The sequence below is a fragment of the Chionomys nivalis genome, chromosome 13 (assembly GCF_950005125.1).
Source record: "Chionomys nivalis chromosome 13, mChiNiv1.1, whole genome shotgun sequence".
NCBI lineage: Eukaryota > Metazoa > Chordata > Mammalia > Rodentia > Cricetidae > Chionomys > Chionomys nivalis.
The window spans coordinates 34,725,495-34,745,123 of NC_080098.1; the positions used below are offsets into that span (position 1 = coordinate 34,725,495).

General features: G+C 41.4%; 1 protein-coding gene across 2 annotated transcripts in view; it reads left to right on the forward strand.

Annotated features, from left to right (window-relative positions):
• Positions 1 to 19,629, forward strand: part of Heatr1 (HEAT repeat containing 1) — a 45,904-nt gene that overhangs the window by 16,729 nt on the left and 9,546 nt on the right. For both annotated transcript variants that reach the window (XM_057786923.1, XM_057786922.1), the window contains 17 exons: positions 214 to 335; positions 1,091 to 1,282; positions 2,222 to 2,405; positions 2,548 to 2,684; positions 3,387 to 3,579; positions 5,175 to 5,344; positions 5,735 to 5,893; positions 7,221 to 7,463; positions 7,836 to 7,967; positions 11,775 to 11,878; positions 12,033 to 12,176; positions 12,802 to 12,920; positions 13,013 to 13,134; positions 13,871 to 13,999; positions 15,229 to 15,459; positions 15,863 to 15,989; positions 16,503 to 16,663. In XM_057786923.1, the coding sequence (XP_057642906.1) occupies positions 214 to 335; positions 1,091 to 1,282; positions 2,222 to 2,405; positions 2,548 to 2,684; positions 3,387 to 3,579; positions 5,175 to 5,344; positions 5,735 to 5,893; positions 7,221 to 7,463; positions 7,836 to 7,967; positions 11,775 to 11,878; positions 12,033 to 12,176; positions 12,802 to 12,920; positions 13,013 to 13,134; positions 13,871 to 13,999; positions 15,229 to 15,459; positions 15,863 to 15,989; positions 16,503 to 16,663 (2,669 nt within the window). The remainder of the gene's footprint in view (positions 1 to 213; positions 336 to 1,090; positions 1,283 to 2,221; positions 2,406 to 2,547; positions 2,685 to 3,386; positions 3,580 to 5,174; positions 5,345 to 5,734; positions 5,894 to 7,220; positions 7,464 to 7,835; positions 7,968 to 11,774; positions 11,879 to 12,032; positions 12,177 to 12,801; positions 12,921 to 13,012; positions 13,135 to 13,870; positions 14,000 to 15,228; positions 15,460 to 15,862; positions 15,990 to 16,502; positions 16,664 to 19,629) is intronic.

Sequence of the window (19,629 nt, forward strand, 5' to 3'; positions counted from 1 at the left end):
CTGTTTGTAGTTGTATTTGTTATATGTCAGCATAATAGTCTTTATTTTGACTAAGTGGCTCATAGACAAATTCAGACTTGTATTAAAAAGAAACATAAAAAGCAAGCCTTTGAAGAGAACTAGTAAAAATTTTATCTAAATGTGTAACTTTACCTAATTCTTTATATGAATGCCACTGATAAAGGGCTGTCTGTGTTCAATTTTTTTTTACAGCTCTTGAAAATATTATTAGAAGCAGAAAGTCAATAGATATAATTGGCGTAGGAAATCAGAGGATGGTCCAGTTGCTGGCTGGCAATTTAAGCTCAGGAGACCGCTCTTCGATGCTGAGGCTGGTAGGTGTGCTGTCCACCTCTGCTCTGCACTTTGTAGGTGTGCTGTCCACCTCTGCTCTGCACTTTGCTCTCATGCTCAGTAGGCATGCTGTCTTTTGTTGTTGTTCCAGTCTTAAACAAATACAAAGGTTGTTTTTGGGTATTCCCATGGGGACTGTGACTGAGAGTTACAACTCAAGCTGACCTGGAACTCGCTGTTGTAGCCCAGGCTGACCTTGAGTTCCTGATCTTCCTGCCTCAGCCTTCCAAGTGCTAGGATTATAAGCTTGTACGACCACTAACTTAACATATTCTACCAATTGTTTAAGTCCCCTCTGTGTGTGTGTGTTTGTGTGTGTGTGTGTGTGTTTGTAATTTTTTGGACTAGTGAAAATACTTTGTTCTTTTTAATCTTCATTTTTTCTAATTTATATTTGACATATTAAAGTCTTTTCATTGTTAGCATATCCAAATGAAATTAAAAGAAAATACTTTTATAAACCTTTTAATGGTGTTAGGTGTCTGATTTATTGATTTTTGTTGCTGCTTGTATTTTTAAGTATGTATTTTAAATGCGTTTGATTTGTCAAGTGTGTTTATGTACATTAATTTCTGAGTGTTTGTACAGTTATCTAGTAATCAGTGTTTACTGCTTTTTAAAAGGCTGTTTGTCATCTCACATGATACATGATACATAGATCGGCCTAAGATAGCTAGAAAAGTTTGTTCTGGAAAGATCATGACTAACCAGTAACGGAGAATGCTTCTTTCCCAAGGTGGAAGATTTAATAAGTGCTGGGGAAAAGGAGTCCTACAGCCTGAAGCAGAAAGTGACGTTTCACGTGATCATGTCTGTGCTTATTTCTTGCTGCTCATCCTTCAGAGAAACCTGCTTTCCGTTTGCTATTCGGGTGTTCAGTTTATTGCGGAAAAAAGTAAAGAAGCTCAAAAGCATCATGGCTACTGTGGTAAGGAGTGCAGTGTCTGCAGACAGCTGGGTACAGAGTGCAGCACAGCGTGGGTGCTGGGGATCTAGCTGGGGAGTGGGAAGCAGTGGTAGCAGTGGGTTTCAGGCAAGGTACTCTCATGCTTTTGCAGCAGATTTATTCAGATCACGAGATTTCCAGGTTGGAAGGTTTTATGTCATGATTGACTCCTCTTTACTCTTTTTGTCAGGCCACTATCCAGATTTCACTCATAACTACCCTGGTGATGACAAACTCACTTCCAGAGTTAGGGCTTGAAGAAAACCTGTTATAGTATTTATTGAAAGAATATTCTTTATATTGAAAACAGTTGAGTGTCCTGGTAGGTCTGGCCATCTATGGCCTGCCATTGTCTCTGACAGTGTTACTAAAGGTCCTGTTTCCATTTGTACCTAGTGTCCCATTTTGAGGTAACAAGATTGTTTTAATATCTGCCGTTTGCAGCAGTATTTTTCTTTTATTTATCTTCTAAACTCCAAAGGGCTGCCCATTACAGGATTTGCTGAGTTACACTTGTTACACTTTCTTCATATTTATGTATACTCCCAGAATTTTTATCAATTCTAATTTTAGTCATTGTTAGCTAAAACTATGTGAACATGCTTCTCCATACTTTAAAAAGTGGCCCAGGTGAGCCCTTCTTAGTGTCTGTCTCTTGTGAGGTGCAGCAGCTGGAGCTGTATTTGCGGTGTTAGCAGGATAGAGCAGTTATGTTTTACTCCGTGTAGGTGGTAGGTTGTTTCACATTGCTCCGTCAGTGCCCTTTCTGAGGACTAGGAGCGTCTTTTCAGCTGCAGCCACTTACCCATCCGTACACGCGCGCAGTCTATATGCAGTTGTCAGTCCATCCCTACTAGTGTGTGCACATCTGTTTGAACTCCTTTCAGGATGTGCTAGTTTCTGTGTCCGCTAATGTTGCAGGAAATCCCCTCCGAGTGGCACCTGGAACTGATGCTGAACAAAGGATTGCCAGAAGAGCTGTGGGCACGCTATGTCCAGCAGCTCCACAGTGCTCAGAAGGTTACTGTGGAGGATGCCATTTTACTGATATTTTCCCTGAAGTGTTTTATTTTTACCTTGAAGGCTCCCAAATCTTTTCCTACAGGTAAGGCACGATCATAAATCTTTAAATGTGATGCAACACTGAGTTCTTAACTCCATAGTTCACCTTCACTTGAACGCAGAGCTCCCCGAGCATGCTCATGTAGGTTTTCCCATTGCTTCTCTTTGTCACCATGTCCCTGCAGATGCTACATGGTGGAATCCTGAGCAGCTAGACGATGACAGCAGATGCTACCTGCACTTGCTCATTGGTGTCTTTGAACTGCTGCTTGAGTTTTCTGACGCCATGCATTTCAGGGTTCTGATGAGGCTTATCATGAAGGTACTGGGCTTCTCCTCACAGGCATTCTGCTGCGGGTGGTGAAGGTTATTTTATTACTACAGTTCCAATACTAAGGGGAGTATATTTTGCAGCAGTGAGGAGTGTACTGACAAACATCCCCTCCAGAGCAGTGTAGTAATGACAGCCAGGCAGCACAGTGAGCCGAGAGTAGCCTGCAGCGTTCTGTGGCTGGGCTAGTGTGTTTTAAGAATCAAAACGGCCCAGTTTGTTCACATTGTAAATGTCATTTGTAGATGAGAAAACTGTCCTAGTGTTAAAAGACGATATTCAGGAGACGCAGTCACTCGTGAAACTTATCCTGGGCAGTATGACCTCCATGCTGCAAGCAGTGTGCTCTTGTCCTTGTCTGACTCCCTCTCTCCATGGTATTGAGCATTGCCAGCATTGCTCACTCCTTCAGAATGCTTTCTTGAAGTTTTCAGGTCCCGTTCTTGTCTAGGTTTTTAGTTAGTGTCCCTATCTTTTCTGTTCCGTGTTTTCAACTGTAAGGTTATAGTAGAGTTCTTGAATATCATTCTTCAAGGACACCTTCTAAGTGGTTAAAATTCCAGATATTGAAGAAGTGATTCAAGGTACATGGCATTAAATCACTCATGTCCTATTGTACATTAATGAAAAGATCCGGGGGTAGTTTGTCTGAGTGAGAACTAGACTTCACTTTGTTTGCTTTTTTTTGATTAGGTACACCTACAAGATGTTCTTCAGGTGTTCAAGTTCTTTTGTGTTTTGTGGACCTATGGTTCTAGCCTCTCAAATCCACTTAACTACACTGTGAAGTCAGAGCTGCAGACTCAGGCTCTTTACATAGGCTCTGTGATGCTTTCTTCTCAGAATACACAGTATAAGCAAAAGCTGGCATCTACTGCATCTCCAGGTATGACAAGTCCCATTTAACCATTAAATTAGTACATTATAGACGTACAGTAGATGAGGAAGTATAGCTTATACTCTTGTATTTGATTGCATAGAGGTAACCTAATTTTTTAATATAATTGACCCTATGTGGGGGAGACGGTGCTGAGCACAAAGGCAGCCATCAAACCTTAAAATGACTTGAGTTTAATCCTGGCCACACTGTGGAAGGAGAAATCTGACCTCTGCACTCAGCAAAGTTATGACCACACCACATAGATACAGAAAATATCTTTATTTTTATTTATTCATAAAAATTATAATTTAAAAATGTAATAAGTTAAAAAACAAAAATGGGTGTGGTGGCACATGCCTTTAATCCTAGCACTGAGGGGGCACAGGCAGATGGAGCAGTTGGATCTCTGATTTCGAGGCCAGTGTGGTCTACACACTGTGGTCTCTACACAGAGAAGGCATATATACTTTGTTTAGAAATCAGTATTTGAAGTTTCCAGTTTGGCATTACATATTTTCCTTCCTTTGTGTCAGAGGCAATGGGCAGCCCTCCATAATGTATACCTCTCTCTACAAACAGCAGGACTGAAGAGCGTCACTTTCCACCTAAAATGAAGGTGTAACATAAAATTTAACTGGTATTGTAAGAAGACAGATGCATATGATCTCTAAATACAGAGCTTAATACTTTTTGAATGAGCTTTCAGGGTGGGCAGTACCTTTGTGAGCCTAAGATAAAAGTAGAAAAGCTTTTATAGACAAATCTGGGATATATGAGTTATATTTCAACCTTATCTCAGAAAAGGAAACAATAACAATAAAAACCCAGCCAACCAAACAATAACCCTAGAAGGAAAAAAAAATAGATAGAGGTTGTAAGATTTCTGCACTAAAAATGAAGTCAAGTATCAGGGAGCCAGCTTTGAATGGCTAATGCCTATAATCCCAGCACTTATGAAGTGGAGGAAGAGGGATCTGAAGTTTCAGGCTAGCCTGGACTGTATGAAAGCAACAACCTGCACCAATCAGCAGTAATTTAAATATTTGCAAAGCACCCATAGTAAAGTCAATGGTAACTTCCTGCTGCTCCTAAAGCAGGAGTGGATTTGGAAGCTGTTACAGCGTTGTTCTGAAATCCTGACCTTCACTAGCACTTGACAGCTTAAGAGTAAAAACACACTTTAGATACACATGTGCCTATCGGAACATACACTTTAAGGTGAGAGGAGAGTAAAAACACACTTTAGATACACATGTGCCTATCGGAACATACACTTTAAGGTGAGAGGAGAGTAAAAACACACTTTAGATACACGTGTGCCTATTGGAACATACCCCTTAAGGTGAGAGGACAGTTGACAAATTGCATGTTTTGAGAAAACGTGGCCATTTTTCTGAAATAATTGGGCAGTGAACAGTCTTCAGAGGAGGGATGTCTGAGAGGGAACCTTGTATGTGTGTGATGGCCAGGATGGGGGTAGTGCCAGGGATGTTAACCAGGTGTCTTACAGGTCAGATGTGTGCTATGCCAGAGAGCTGTGCTCCAGAAGGAAACCTGTCACCATGAACCTTTGACACTAGCTTCTTTCCTGTTTCATCTAGTGGTGCTGTCTCTGCTCCTCAGTCTGGGAAGCCCTGTAAAAGAAGTGCGCAGAGCTGCTGTTCAGTGTCTCCAAGCCCTCAGCGGAGTAGCCTCGAAGTTTCAACTGGTGATAGAGCACCTGGTTCCTAAGGCAGAGGAGATCACTTCAGATGCTACCTATGTGGTCCAGGTAGACTACTGTCAAAGACGGTTGAGATGGAGAGCCTATGGAACAGGAGCAGTTTACTCCCTTCCTGTATCTTGTAGGGATTTGGGTAGATTAATCCACTAATTTAAAAATTTGTGTCAGCAACTTCAGTCTTTTTGCCATTTTTTAAAAGGTCACATATTGTGTTTCAATTGTGCTGTCCTTTTCTTGCATGAAAGACTAATGTTCAGTCTTCACAGTGTTCACAGCTGTTGGATACTGAAACCCTTTCCAGTTGGTACTTTATTTGAAGAGAAGTTAAAAGATGTAAGCAGTGTCCTGTCATTAGAAAAGACTTCCATAGTTAAGACATTTAGTCCTTAAAGTTCCTTTCCCCTTTTGAAGACAGTTTTCTGTCTTTCTGGTACTTAGGATTTGGCTACGTTATTTGATGAACTACACAGAGAGGAGAAACAGAAATCACATCAGAAGTTGTCAGAGACCCTGAGAAGCCTTCTTCACGGCATTTATGACTGCCCGTCGTACATCGCAAAAGACTTGATGAAAGTATTTCAAGACATGAACAGTGAGGTATGAGTGATTGCACAGAGTGCAGTGGATTATGTATTCCATGACTTTCCTGAGAAGTAGCTGCCAGGATGAGGAAGCAACTGTGTGCTCTCAGGTGAGAAGTTCTTCACCACATGGACGGAAGAATTACGGAGGAAAGAAGGATTCAGGATTCAAAAAGCACACATGAGTGCTCATTCATTTTTAAATTCAGTATGTAATCTCAGCAACTTAATCTCAAAATAGGTTTTAACTTGTGTTCATTTTTTAAGGAGAAATCCTCTACAAAGGAATGTGTTTAGAGTCTCTAAAACTGGATTTTTTTTCTTTCTCTCATTTACAAAATACACGGGTTCATGTAATTTTTGGAGGGAAAAGCACAGCTTTTGCTGTGATGTGAAGGAAATGTCTGCTCTGAACAACAGGGTTTTAACTCCCTTCTTTCCACACCTTGAATGCCCATGCTTCCCATTGCTGTTGACTGACTGCAAATTCAGAGAATTAAAGTGGGTAAAATAGAATAAAAATTATTTGATTTTTTTTTTTTTTCCCAGTAATCAGCCCTGAGTTGTTCCTGGTGTTAACAGGCTGACAAATTTCTTCTATAAAGCAGTAGATAGTGAATATGATCCAACTCCTGTCTATGAGGTTCAAATCTTCTAGTTCAGCCAGGTTCAGAATCGAAGTGTTTGGGAGAAAAGTTATGTCCATAGCAAACAGGCAGGCTTTTTTCTTGTCATTTCCAAAAAAAAAAAAAAAAAAAAAAAAAAAATACAGCAGTATTTATTATGATTAACCTAGAGGTGACTAAAAGTTTTTTAGAAAACTGAAACTGAGACTAGATTATATAAGCAATTATGCCGTGTTATATGAGAGGCTTGTGTATCCAGGGTTTTGTCTGAGGAGTGGCTTTTGGGCAGTGCTCTGCAGATATCAAGAAACAACTCTCGGGCTCTGGACCATCTTTCTTTCAGTTGCTCAGATATGCCTCTGTGAGGAGAGCAGACAGAGGGTATGTAATCAGATGATTGTGGCTATTGTCAATGAACAAGTTTAAAAGTCAGGACATCACTGGATTTGTCAGAAGAGCCATGATTTGCTGGCTTCTGGTTTAACTATTAAAGCTTTTACATACCTCATTTGAATCAATACCAATCATACCAAATTGAGGGAAATGCAGTACTTTATCAAATGCTAACTATTGCTGTACTCATATTTTAGTTTGTAGTTTCTGTTCTGGAATGTGTTCACTCCTGTAAAGAATGTAGAGAACTGTAGCTGAGCTGTGAGAGCAGACCTGAGCAGAACAAGAGCCTCGGTTACTACTACTAACCTTCTCTGTCTTTAGACGGTGCTGGCCCAGCTGCTGCCTATGGTGGAGCGACTCCTACAGAAGGTGGAGAAGGAGCCCACAGCTGTCCTGAAAGATGAGGCCATTGTTTTGCATCTCACTCTGGGAAAATACAATGAGTATTCAGCTCCACTTTTACATAGAGACCCAAAGAGTCTAGACCTGTTTATAAAGGCTGTGCACACAACAAAGGAGCTTCACCCAGGAATGCCAACCGTTCAGATTACTGCTCTTGAAAAGGTCAGTGGCTTCCTTCAGAAACTCAAGCTCGATCATGCATGTACTGAGTTGTAAATTATTAATGGTTTGAACACACTTTTAAAAGCATGAGATATAGTTTATCTACTGTACAAAAGTTACGTGCAGAACATTAAAAATACTTGCTTTTAAAAGCTGGTGAGATGGCTCTGCAGGTAAAAGGAGCTTGCCGTGCAAACCCGACAACTTGAGTTTACAAATGAAACTGAAGTGAAAGTGAAAGCAAACGGATTTCCAGAGTTCTTCTCAGACCTCCACTGGTGCACATGCGTGGATTACACACACCATGAGGAGAAATCTTTGGTTGAGGCTGTTTAATGACTCATGGGTTTGTTTGCTTTTTCCTGCTTCTAGATTACAAAGCCATTCTTTGCAGCTCTGTTAGACGGGAAGGTGCAGCAGAAGCTTCTGTGTGTGCTGTTTGACTTACTGGTGAACTGTAAAAACTCCCATTGTGTTCAGACGGTTGGCAGTGTTTTCAAAGGGGTAAGTCGCAAACTGTGATTTGTAAACGTTTAGTCTTTTCCAATTAACAAAACATATAACTACCCTGCATTTTACAGTGTTCCTTTGGAGTCAGATTTCACCATTAACAATATTCATAGGAAAGTATGTGCTCAAGAGGTACAAACCCCACATTTTACGTCTTTGCCATTTATTTTTTGGTTTTGAATTCTTTAAATTTTTCAGATTATACAATGCATCTTAATTATAGCCACACCATACTTCTTTTGCCTCCCCCTCTGCCCCTACCAATATATCTTTTTTTCCAGCTTCAAGCCCTTTTTAAAAAAAGAAACAGTCCACTGATTCTGATCAGTTCTGTCACCATGTAAATGGGTGTGGGGCACAGGCAGCCTGCCAGTGGCACCCCTCTCTCAGAAGCCATCAGCTGTCGTGGCTCCTCAGCTAGGCATGGAACCTCAGGAGCCCCTTTCCCATTCGTGCTTTAAAAAATTTTTTTCCAGTTTTTGAGACAGGGTTTCTTTTATGTAGCCTTGACTTGTCCTGGAACTCACTCTGTAGACCAGGCTGGCCTCGAACTCATAGAGTTCAGAGTGCTGAGATTAAAGGCGTGCAGGTAAGCACAGCTGCTGTGAGTTCGCGTGGGAGTCCAGCATTTCACAGCATTCTCCGTCTTTCCAGTCTTAGATGATTTCTGCCCACTACCCCAAGTTCCTCGAGCCTTGTTTGGTACAGACGGTCAGTACAGATGTCCCATCTGTGGCTGACATTCACAGTCATTTACTTTCAGTCTTTTGAATGGCTAGGGGTCTTTTGCAAAAACTACTGCCCTCTGTATAGGAAGCTTCTTTGAGCAAGACTGAGCGCAGCACAAATGGTTCTAAAGGGAGAGTCCATAATGGTGAGGTTGGCATGGTGGCAGGCAGGCAGATACAGCAGGAAGCTGAGAGACCACACGTTACCATCCAAGTCAGGAAACAGGACAAACAAAGTGGGGCGAGGCTATTCACCTTTCTTTTTTATTATTGTTATATGAAGTATATATTTTTAATAAGTTAGGGCATATGGTTATCTTATTTTGGTTCTTACTCAGTAGGTATGACTGCCTTTTTCATGAAAGGAATAGGGAATTGTAAGGGGCTTGATGTTGAGCAAGGTGACCTTATTTTACTTAAATAGATACGTAATGTATAAGATGGAATTGAAACTGCTTGTTACTTTTTTATGTATATTGAAACCTAGCTACATTGGGGTGTATTATTCCATTTCCTGAATTGACTGAAATAGAGAATGGCAGGGGCAGTGAATAAAGTGATTGCCATGTGAGTGTGAGAAATGGAGTTTGTGTCCTGCATAAATTCTGCTGTGCATTGTAGCCCTTCTGTAGTTCTTGCGCTTAAAAGACAAAGACAGGCCTGGTAGTGGTGGTGCACACCTTTAATCCCAGCACTCAGGAGGCAGAAGCAGGTGGATCTCTGTGAGTTCGAGGCCAGCCTGGTCTACAAGAGTGAGTTCCAGGACTGGCTCCAAAGCAACACAGAGAAATCCTGATTCCGAGAGAGAGAGAGAGAGAGAGAGAGAGAGAGAGAGAGAGAGAGAGAGAGAGAGAGAGAGAGGAGCGACACCTCAAATAAGGTGAAGAGCAGTCAAGTAAGGCTTTTTTTTTTAAAGATTTATTTATTTATTATGTATACAACATTCCTTCCATGTTTGTTTGCATGCCAGAAGAGGGCACCAGATCTCATTATAGGTGGCTGTGAGCCACCATGTGGTTGCTGGGAATTGAACTCAGGACCTCTGAAAGAGCAGTCAGTGCTCTTAACCTCTGAGCCATCTCTCCAGCCCCCTCAAGGAAGACTTTTGATGTATATGTTGGCTCACCATTTGTACTTGCACACACACACACATACATTCCACAGTCACAGAATGCATGCAACAAAAAGGTTAATGAAATTCAGAGCTGGAAAGATGGCTTCCATAATTAAGAGCACTTGCTCTTCCAGAAGACCTGGGTTGGATTCCCAGAACCGACATTGCTGCTTACAATGGTTTACAACTCTGGTTCTAGGGCATCTGACATCCTCTTCCTGCTTGCACAAATACCAAGCGTATAGGTCGTACACAGATGTATATGCAAGCAAATACCCATACACATAAAATAGTTAATTTTAAAAATAGTGAAATTATAATATCCAGATTTATTTCTCAAATCTTTAACAGATTTTTCTTCTTCTTTTTTTTTTCTTTTTGCGGAAGTATTTTAAAGTAAGTCTAGAACATTTAATTTCCATCCCTATGCATGTCAGTTTTCACCTTTTAAAAACGGTCATTTTCTTGCTGGGTGGTGGTGGCGCACGCCTTTAATCTCAGCACCCAGGAAGCAGAGGTAGGCGGATCTTTGTGAGTTCAGGGCCAGCCTGGTCTACAAGAGCTAGTTCCAGGACAGGCTCCAAAGCTACAGAGAAACCCTGTCTCGAAAAACCAAAAAAAAAAAAAAAAAAAAAAAGGTCATTTTCTCACAACAACTGCACCATATTTGAAAAAAAAAAATGACAGAATTCCTTGACATCACTTATTACTCAGTACATAGTCATATTTTAATGAATATCTCACAAATACTTTTGACAGTTTTTTTTCTTTGAATTGGGTCTAAATATTTACTTGTGGTGGTCAGAACATTTGGGGAAAAAAAGATTTCTTGTTTCTACCCCATATCTAAATAGTCTCTTTGAGTGAGAATCTGTTACTCTTTCCGGTTAGTGAGAAATATCTGTTTTGGCATGTAGAGCCAGGGTGTTTTTCACAGAGGGATGAATGTGAAAGTGTGAGATGCCTGTAACAGAGATCCAGGACCCCGTAGAAAACAAGTGTGTGCTGGCAAGAGGGCTCAGCTAAAGTGAACCTCCAAGTTAGAGTCATGCTGGCGAGTGTGGCGTTAGCTTTGGTGGGAACCATCCTCCCTCCTGCTTTTTTTGAGGTTACATCAGATAGTGGGAGGAGAGCAGGAGGCTTGCAGAGCTAGGGTGCCATTCTGGCCCTTCAGTTAAAGAAACCCTTTTCATGGGTGCACCTCCTTCTCATTTTTATTTTAAAGAAATGGGGATAATTAGGATCATAGAGGTAGCATTTTAGCAGACTTTAAATATAATATAATGATAGTAGACCTTCTTCAATTGAAACACAGCCAATGGGACCATGATAGGACATTTAAAAAATTGTAAAAGGGAGCTTTTTACTCTCATTACTTCATCTTCCACAGTAGACTATTGTGCACATGAAATATTTGCAAGCCACAGGTTAATGTACCTTTAATCCTACTTGGAAGAGTGAGGCAGGGGGATTACAAGTTCAAGGCCAGCCTACGTTCCATACTGAGACCCTATCTTCAAAAATCTAAAACCAGACAAACCAAAGAAGACATATTTTCAAGCATACCATATCAGCTTAATATAAGCTCAGCCTTGGCTGTAAGGCAAGTGTGATTATTAGAACAATCTTTTGTACTTAGTGACAATGAGTCCATAGCATATGATGAAATAAGCATATACTGAGATGAGTAGATTCCAAGATACCAGAGTAATCTATTTGAATTTTCACCTTAAATAATGCATAAGAAGTCACTAGTAGTGTCTGTGTTTGGGGGTTGGGCAGGCCTCATGGCAAAATGACATAAAAGTGGACTGAGATGCTTTGATCAACCTGTGTAGTCCTGTTCATTGCAGTAATGTTTTGATCTTATTTTGAAGTTGATAACTTAATTACATTACAACTATTGCTGCAATCTTGTCCCAGTGAATTATATCACTAGACATTCTTTCAATATTTCAGATTTCTGTTGATGCTGAACAAGTCAGAATAGAACTGGAGCCGCGAGATAAAGCCAAATCTTTGGGCACAATTCAGCAAACAAGAAGGCAGAAAATGCAGCAGAAGTAAGCGCTCTGACACAGCAGGGGGCCTGCTCCTGTTCCTTAGGCTCTGGCTGCTCTCTCTGGTCATGACTTCTAGAAACCCACCCATTTTGCATAAGCACACATAATGGTGTTTGCATTTTCAGTCTTTTTTTTTTTCTCCTCTGTGGTCCAGAAAATCACAAGATGTAGAATCTGTCCAAGAAGTTGAGGGCCCTTACTGGCAGAGAGTCACCCTCATCCTGGAGTTACTGCAGCACAAAAAGAAGCTCAAAAGCCCTCAGATACTGATTCCAACTCTCTTTAACTTGCTGTCAAGGTAAGGTCTTGGCTTTGGTCTGTGAGATAATAAGAGTGGTAGAAATTTTGCCGCGTTGATTTATCTCTCTCTTTTGGAATACTATTCTTGTTTTGACTGTCTGTCCATTAAAGGAAGTTGTACTGTAGTTGAAATACTGAAGAATGGTTTTAGTTACCATTACCGATTTCCATAGCTGGCCTCCTATGTTGTGCGGTGGTTGGCCTCATCTGCCTGCTTTCCTACTTATTTAACTTCCAGTGCCATATCTGGGCCGCCTCACTTGTATTTTGAGGATGCTATATAACACCTGCTATAGTTTAATTGTAAATTATTAGAAAGCACAGCTGTAGAGGTTTGCCATTGAGTTGAGAAGTGTGCTGTCATTAAAAAAGTAAAGTAGTTCTGCACATTTGTTGGAAGATTGTTAGCAGGTTAGTGAAAAGAAAGTACATGGAGAGGAGAAATCATCTGATCTGTACTTGGTTATATGAGAAAAAAAACTAGAGTTTAAAACCTCGCATATTAGACTGTTAAATGATAGGCTTGTCTTTATTCCTTATTGAATAAATTCTGGACAGTGATCACTAATGTGACTGGATTAACTTTTACATTCCCAATTGTTTCTCTTCTGTGGTTCCCCAAGGTGTTTAGAACCTTTGTCATCGGAACAGGGAAACATGGAATACACTAAACAATTAATTCTGAGTTGTTTGCTCAACATCTGCCAAAAACTTTCCCCAGACGGTGGCAGAATACCTAAAGGTATGTGCTTGGCAGAAGAGAAGGGCAGAAAAACTCTGCTTTGCACATGAATGTATCAGCCACATAGACCTTTTCCTTTTCCTCCACTGTAGACATTGTAGATGAGGAGAAGTTCAATGTAGAGTTGATAGTGCAGTGTATCCGCCTCTCGGAGATGCCGCAGACTCACCACCAGGCCCTTCTGCTCCTGGGTACTGTTGCTGGGATATTTCCGGTAAGTGAAAGGTTTAAGACTTGAGTGGCTGTTTCAGGTCTTTTCTTCCATGGAAATGCATTCATGTGTACTGACTTAAATTCATTAGGCAAGGGGTGGGGCTCAATGGAGTTTTTGTCTGGCAGATGTAAGACCCTGGGTTTGGTTCCCAGTGTAGCCAAAAAAAGAGGAAGCAGCAGGTTCAGTTAGTAAAGTAGAATGATGGTAACTTTTCTCACTGGGATGTGGTGAAGCTTCAGCTGTGGTATGTGGTTAGTTCTTCATACGGTGCTGACACAGACATAGTAACTATCCAGGAAGATTAGCCTGCCAATCCCCAGAAGATTCTAAACAGACAAGACAAAACCCAAGTTTGATTATCATCTCCTCATGAGGACGTGACAGCCGTCCTTGTGGAACTCCTGCACGGTGATGGGTGCAGAGTGGGTTTTGTCGATCTAATATCGCAGTCTCTTGTTCACCTGCTTTCCCTGCTCTTTGTCTACTTTGACCATTTCTATTTGGAAACTTAAGCTCTGCCCATTTTTGTTTGTTTTTATTTCTGGTGGTGTAGAACATTAACCTCAGTCCTTGAGCATACTAAGCAGGCGCTCTGCTGTTGAGCTATAACCCTAGCCCCAGCCGCTTGCCTGTTTTTGAGGGAAGATAGCTCTATTTTTTTATTGGTGATTTTTTTAAAAAAATAAATCTTTGGTATTTAAAATAGAAAAATGGTGAAAATTGTGCTTTATTTCAGGATAAAGTTCTTCATAATATCATGTCTATTTTTACATTCATGGGAGCCAATGTCATGCGCCTAGATGATGCTTATAGCTTTCAAGTTATTAGCAAGACAGTGAAAATGGTCATTCCAGCACTTATTCAGGTAAGCTGTTTGGGTGCTGCCATCGTTGTTTTACTCTTTCATTTTTACAATTTTGTGTAAATGCCAGTCTGGAAATATTCTGATTCTTTTGTGTCCTGAATTTTATAATGGTAAAGCCAGCAAATGGGCTTACAAATTAACATCTTCTGGTTCTACCCTCAAATATGTTAAATCTGGTTCCACTGAGTGACAGTAGTGTAGCCATGAAAGCATTTTGACATCATGATGAGTAACTTTATATTGACTGTTTCATGATTTGATAATGAGCTTTTTAGATCGAGAATACAGTAAAGAAAAAATAAGAGAAAGGAACTTTTTTTACAGCTACATTGTCAAACTTATTAGAATTCAATTTAATACAGGTTTTCTAAACATGGTCTGAGAGCCAAGACTCAGAGAATATTGTCTTTACCGGTGGGAAACAAATATAGGAGATGAAAAGTAGCTTCAAGCAAAAAAGGGTGGTTATCTCTTACCCCCACTTTTTAATATCATTTGTAATGCTTTTGACTTCACACTGTCTCCTTTTAATTCTCAGTGATAGTTTGGTGTTTCCTCTATGTTCAATACATTGGTATCTGGAGGACATATGCCTATTGTATGTTTCTGTGTGTATATGTACATTGTTTGATAAAGGATTGAGAATAAGGAAATGTCTACATAGTCTGAGATAACCAGAAAAATTAGTAAGAAATAGGATTTGAACCAATGAAAGGGAGGGCACAGTTTATACAGACATATGGCAGCGCCATCTGAAGTGTGGGAAAGAGCACGTACACTGTGTGTGTGGAGAGGGACAGTGCCAGTTGGCAGGGACTTGTTGGTAGAATTAGATGGCATTGGGGCTTAGTCTTTGAGTTCTTTAATTCAGCCTCTCTCTCTGTCACTTTGTTTTGATTGTGGGTACCAGAGTAAAATGAGTTGAACGTGGCTCTGAAAGCAGTGGGGAGCTGTTGGCTTTTCTGTGCTGGGCCTACTTAGATTCTGCCCATGTGAGGATGCCTGTGCAGCGTTTCCTGCCTTCTGTTGTGCTTGTGTGTGTGCATCTTGTTTTGTACAGATAACTCCAGGGAGGCAAAGCCAGTACCTTATGCTATATTTCCCTCAGAGCCAAGTAGGACCTGAGATAAGACACTCACTGAATTTTCATTGATTGGTCTATCCCTCTGCAAGCTGGTTTTGGAAAAGGTTATTAGTGCTTACTCAATTCCCTGCTTGATTTTTTGCAGTCTGATACTGGGGACTCTATAGAAGTCACTAGAAATGTTGAAGAGATTGTGGTGAAAATCATCGGTGTGTTTGTGGATGCTCTTCCACACGTGCCAGAGCACAGGCGCCTGCCCATCCTTGTTCAGCTTGTCGACACGCTAGGCGCAGAAAAATTCCTGTGGATTCTCCTCGTCCTGCTTTTTGAACAGTATGTCACCAAAACAGTGCTGGTGGCTGCTTATGGAGAAAAGGTCAGAATATTGGGTGGGCTGGTAAAGGGGAATGGGTGATGTCATGTGGGTGATGTCACGTGGGCTTTGGGAGATTGTTCAGCTTAATGTGCATCATTTGACAGTGCTTGCCCAGAGGCTTCTTCAGGACAGTTCCTGGTTTCTCTTAAGCGTTCAGAATATGTAGACCTGGAACATCTTTAAACAAACATCTTCTAAGAGCCCTTGACTGTTTCTAAGAAACAGGTCTGGAGCCTCACCCGTGGTTCTGGGCTCCTATGCAGTTCTTTGAATAGCTGAAGGAATTTACACCTTTCATCTCGTGACAAACTGCTGAAGGATGTGTTCTGAGTGTGTCCCTAGTGTATGTTTACTGATGTACTTGTTAGGCAGTTATTGACCTTTTCCTTTTCTTTCTAAACAGGATGCTATTTTAGAGGCAGATACTGAGTTCTGGATTTCCGTCTGTTGTGAATTCAGTGTCCAGCATCAGGTCCAGAGCTTGATGCTTATCCTCCAGTATCTGGAAAAGCTGCCAGAGGAAAAAGAAGGTAAGCATGGCTCAGATGTTGGCTACCATCTAATCTGAGAGCTGAGGAGGAGCAGAAAGAATGAGGCAGTCCTTGGAACCTAGTGTATCCACAGATCAAGAACTGTGGGCTTTAAGTGGCCTACCAAAGACCTGACCGCACCCTACCTCTAACACCATAGCAGCTCTTTAGAAGTTCTGAGATACACAGCTTCAGCTTTTAGGCCAGTGTTTCACATGGACGTGGCTTCAGCCCTCAGGAACTCATCCAGAGCTGGAGTGTCTGATGTCTCCACTTTCCTTCTGTGTTGTATTTTCTGCTCTGACTGACCCACACTTCTCAGGCCTGTGGGGTGGCTACTTCCTCAGTGAATGTGCGCCCATTGCTCACTGCCCTGGCAGAGGAGTTTGGTGTCCTATCTGAGCACAGTTCCCTCTGAGATGGCATCCCGCTCCCCATGCCACACCTGAAAGCTCAGTGGACAAATTAGCATTGAAAATGAGTAAAGTTGTTTGTGTTGTTGCTGTTTTTCAGAAACCAACCCCAAGACAATGTCTAGTAAGAGTGAAGTACAAGACGAAACGCTACCAGTCTTTAAGGTGGACACGCACACAAGCAAGCAACTTCGTCATTTTAAATATTTGTCAGTGTCCTTCATGGCCCAACTCCTGGCTTCTAATCATTTCCTTAAAAAGGTGATGTGTACTTTAAGTGGGTTTATGCTAAAAAGTGATCTTGCTTTTGCCAAAGAATGATGTTTTAGCTTGGCAAATGTCTTGTGAAAATATGAGGCATGCCAAGAAAGATAATGGGGAAACAGTAAGCTTCTCCATGCAGACCTGCTGGCCATTACCCACCAGAGTTGAGACCAGTGACTTCATTCTCAGGCAGCATAGGCTCAGCAGAAGCATGTGAGGATACACAGCAGCAGGCCTTCCCAGGCAAGTGGGGATGGCATTATTTATGCCATCCCCAGACTGCTAACAACCAAGGGTCTGCCAGCCCAGTACATAAACCTCTTGGTTCTGAGGAAAGATAATGAACAGCACGGCCATCTGATAACCCTTTTAAGAAAGGAAACTATGGTTTATAACATGGTCATGGAGAAAGTGTTGGTGCCTCTCCAAAAGTCAGGAGCTAAGGTGCCTTCTGGTGTCCCTTCTATGCAAGAAAAGAAGTGGAGCATGAGAATCAGGAAAAAGTATCAGCAGTCTCTTAGACCTATCCCTGAGCTCTGCGACTTCCTAATAGACTTGGTGTGGTAGGGTTATCTCCACAAGATAACCAGCTATCTCACCTCTATAGAATGCTACTATTGTATTTAAATTGTAGGGGGAAAACTTCATAAGCAACACAACATAAATAAGGTACTGAAAATTCAGCCTAAAGAAATGTTGCCAAGAATATTCTGAAAGAATTTCCAAGATTTTTTTTTTTTTCTCTTTGAGATAGGGTTTCTCAGTATAGTCTTGGCTGTCCTAGAACTTGCTTTATAGACCAGGCTCACCTGGAATTCAGAGATAGATCTACCTGCCTTTGCCTCCCAAGTACTGGGACTAAAGGCATGAGCCGCCACCACCCAGCTAATTTCCAGGATCTTAAAGGGCACAAAAGAATACTTGAATACCAACAGAGACAGTGTTCATGCATATGAAGATACAGTATACTGTTGAGCTGGCTAGGAGGATCAGCAGGTAGATGCTTGCTGCCAAGCTTCATAACCTGAATTTGGTCCTAGGAACCCACATAGTAGGAGTAGAGAACCCACTCCTGCAAGCTGTCCTCTGACCTCCACAGTGCACTGTAGCATACACGAGAGCACATTCACACACACACACACACACACACACACACACACACACACACACACACACTAGATTTTTTTTAAAAAAAACCCTGTTCAAAGAGTTTAGTTCTCTCTAGATTAACATATAAGTTTATTGCACTTGCCCAGTTAACTTTAAAATATGGTATTGATAAGCAGAGGGTTAAGCAAAATATTAGAGAAAGAGTAATCAGATGAGTCACTATGACTGACGGCCAAGCGGAGAAACAGATCTAGGTGGAGGTGGGTAGGAAGAGTGCAGAAGGTTTACAAGTCCATGAAGAAAGAGCTGTTCAAGTACTAACGCTGGCATGGTTTGTTTCTATTTATGGGGGAAGGTGAGTCTGCTTTCACACCATGTACATCAGATAATTTTAGGTATAGTAAGAACTTTGATGTGAAAAGCAACACCTAGAACTCTTAAAAGAAAATCAAGAAGAACAACATTGTGATCAAAGGAGAAATAATTTTTCTTTCAAGCTTTGATTCAGCACAATGCCACCATAGGCAAAGTAGAAAGCTGTAGACTTAGATTACTGCATTTTGTGGGTAAAATCGTGTTTCCATTACAACACTGACAGAGAATAGAGTTTTAATGAAGAGGAACCATAAGTGGCTAGTTAATACTTGGTACAACTCAAGTGCCCTAGTGAGCAAATCAAGAAATGTGGAATAAGTGAGAGGCTGCCTCTCAAAGTGGCAGAAATGGCAAAGCTGTTCATACCGAGAGATACAAGGTTACAAGACGAGATGTACAGGTGGGTGGTGTGTGTGAGCACAGCCAGCCACTTCAGGAAGACGTGCACGTGAGGAGTGTGTGTGAGCGCAGGCAGCCACTCAGAAAGCATTTGGCAGATTGCAGTGGGGTCAGAGGGGAGTAAAGCCTGCGCAGTTGCTTACGAGACTTATAACCGCCCTCAAGCTTCACTAGTGCAGGACAGCCCTGATCTGAACTTGGCAGAAATGCTTCAAAATTCAAAACTTTTGAAACCACTTACTTGAGACCATAAGTGGAAAATTGTACACCTGACTTCCTGTGTCAGGTCAACATCCAAACAGAAGCACAGGAAAATCACAGCATAAATTACCTTCAGACAATAAGGTAATTTCATGTTTAGATATGTGTCCCATCCTCACTATCATTTGTTTGCAAGTTTCCAAAATTAAAAAAAATCTGAAGTTGAAGCAGGTCTCATCTTAAGCATTTTAGGTAAGGGGTGATATTCAATCTATGAGAGGGAAAAAAGACATAAATTATCTAGCAATATAGGGAAGTGGTTAAATGTATCTACAGAGGAATGTATATGTCACCAGACTGAAGGAACTAGAGCAAGATAGGCTTCTATACACTGCTCTTAATAATCTAATGTATATGCAGTTTAGAAACTTTGGGTTCGGTTGGTTTGGGGTTTGCGGGGGGGGGGGTCGGGGGTGTTCGATTTATTTGTTTTGTTGAGACAGGGTTTCTCTATAGCTCTGGCCGTCCAGGAAGCTGCTGTAGGCCAGGCTGGCCTACGGAGTGCTAGGATTAGAAGTGTGTGCTGCCACTACCCAACCACTGTCTGAAAACTTAATGGCAGATTCAGGCTGTCTGATGGTCTGGAATACAGGAAGAGTGGACCAGGAAGCAGTTACCCTAAGTGTATGAGCTCACAGGGTCACTTCCATAAAAGAAGCGTTGCGTGCTGCTGTGTTTTTCTGAATCTTGCTGTGCTTTACAGATAGGCAAACCAAGTCATCAGCTGCAGCCAGTAAGGGTCATCTGAACCTAATCAGCCTGTAATATGAGCAGTTCCAGGGGCGGGATGGTGGGAACAGCCTGTTGTTGTTAAATGA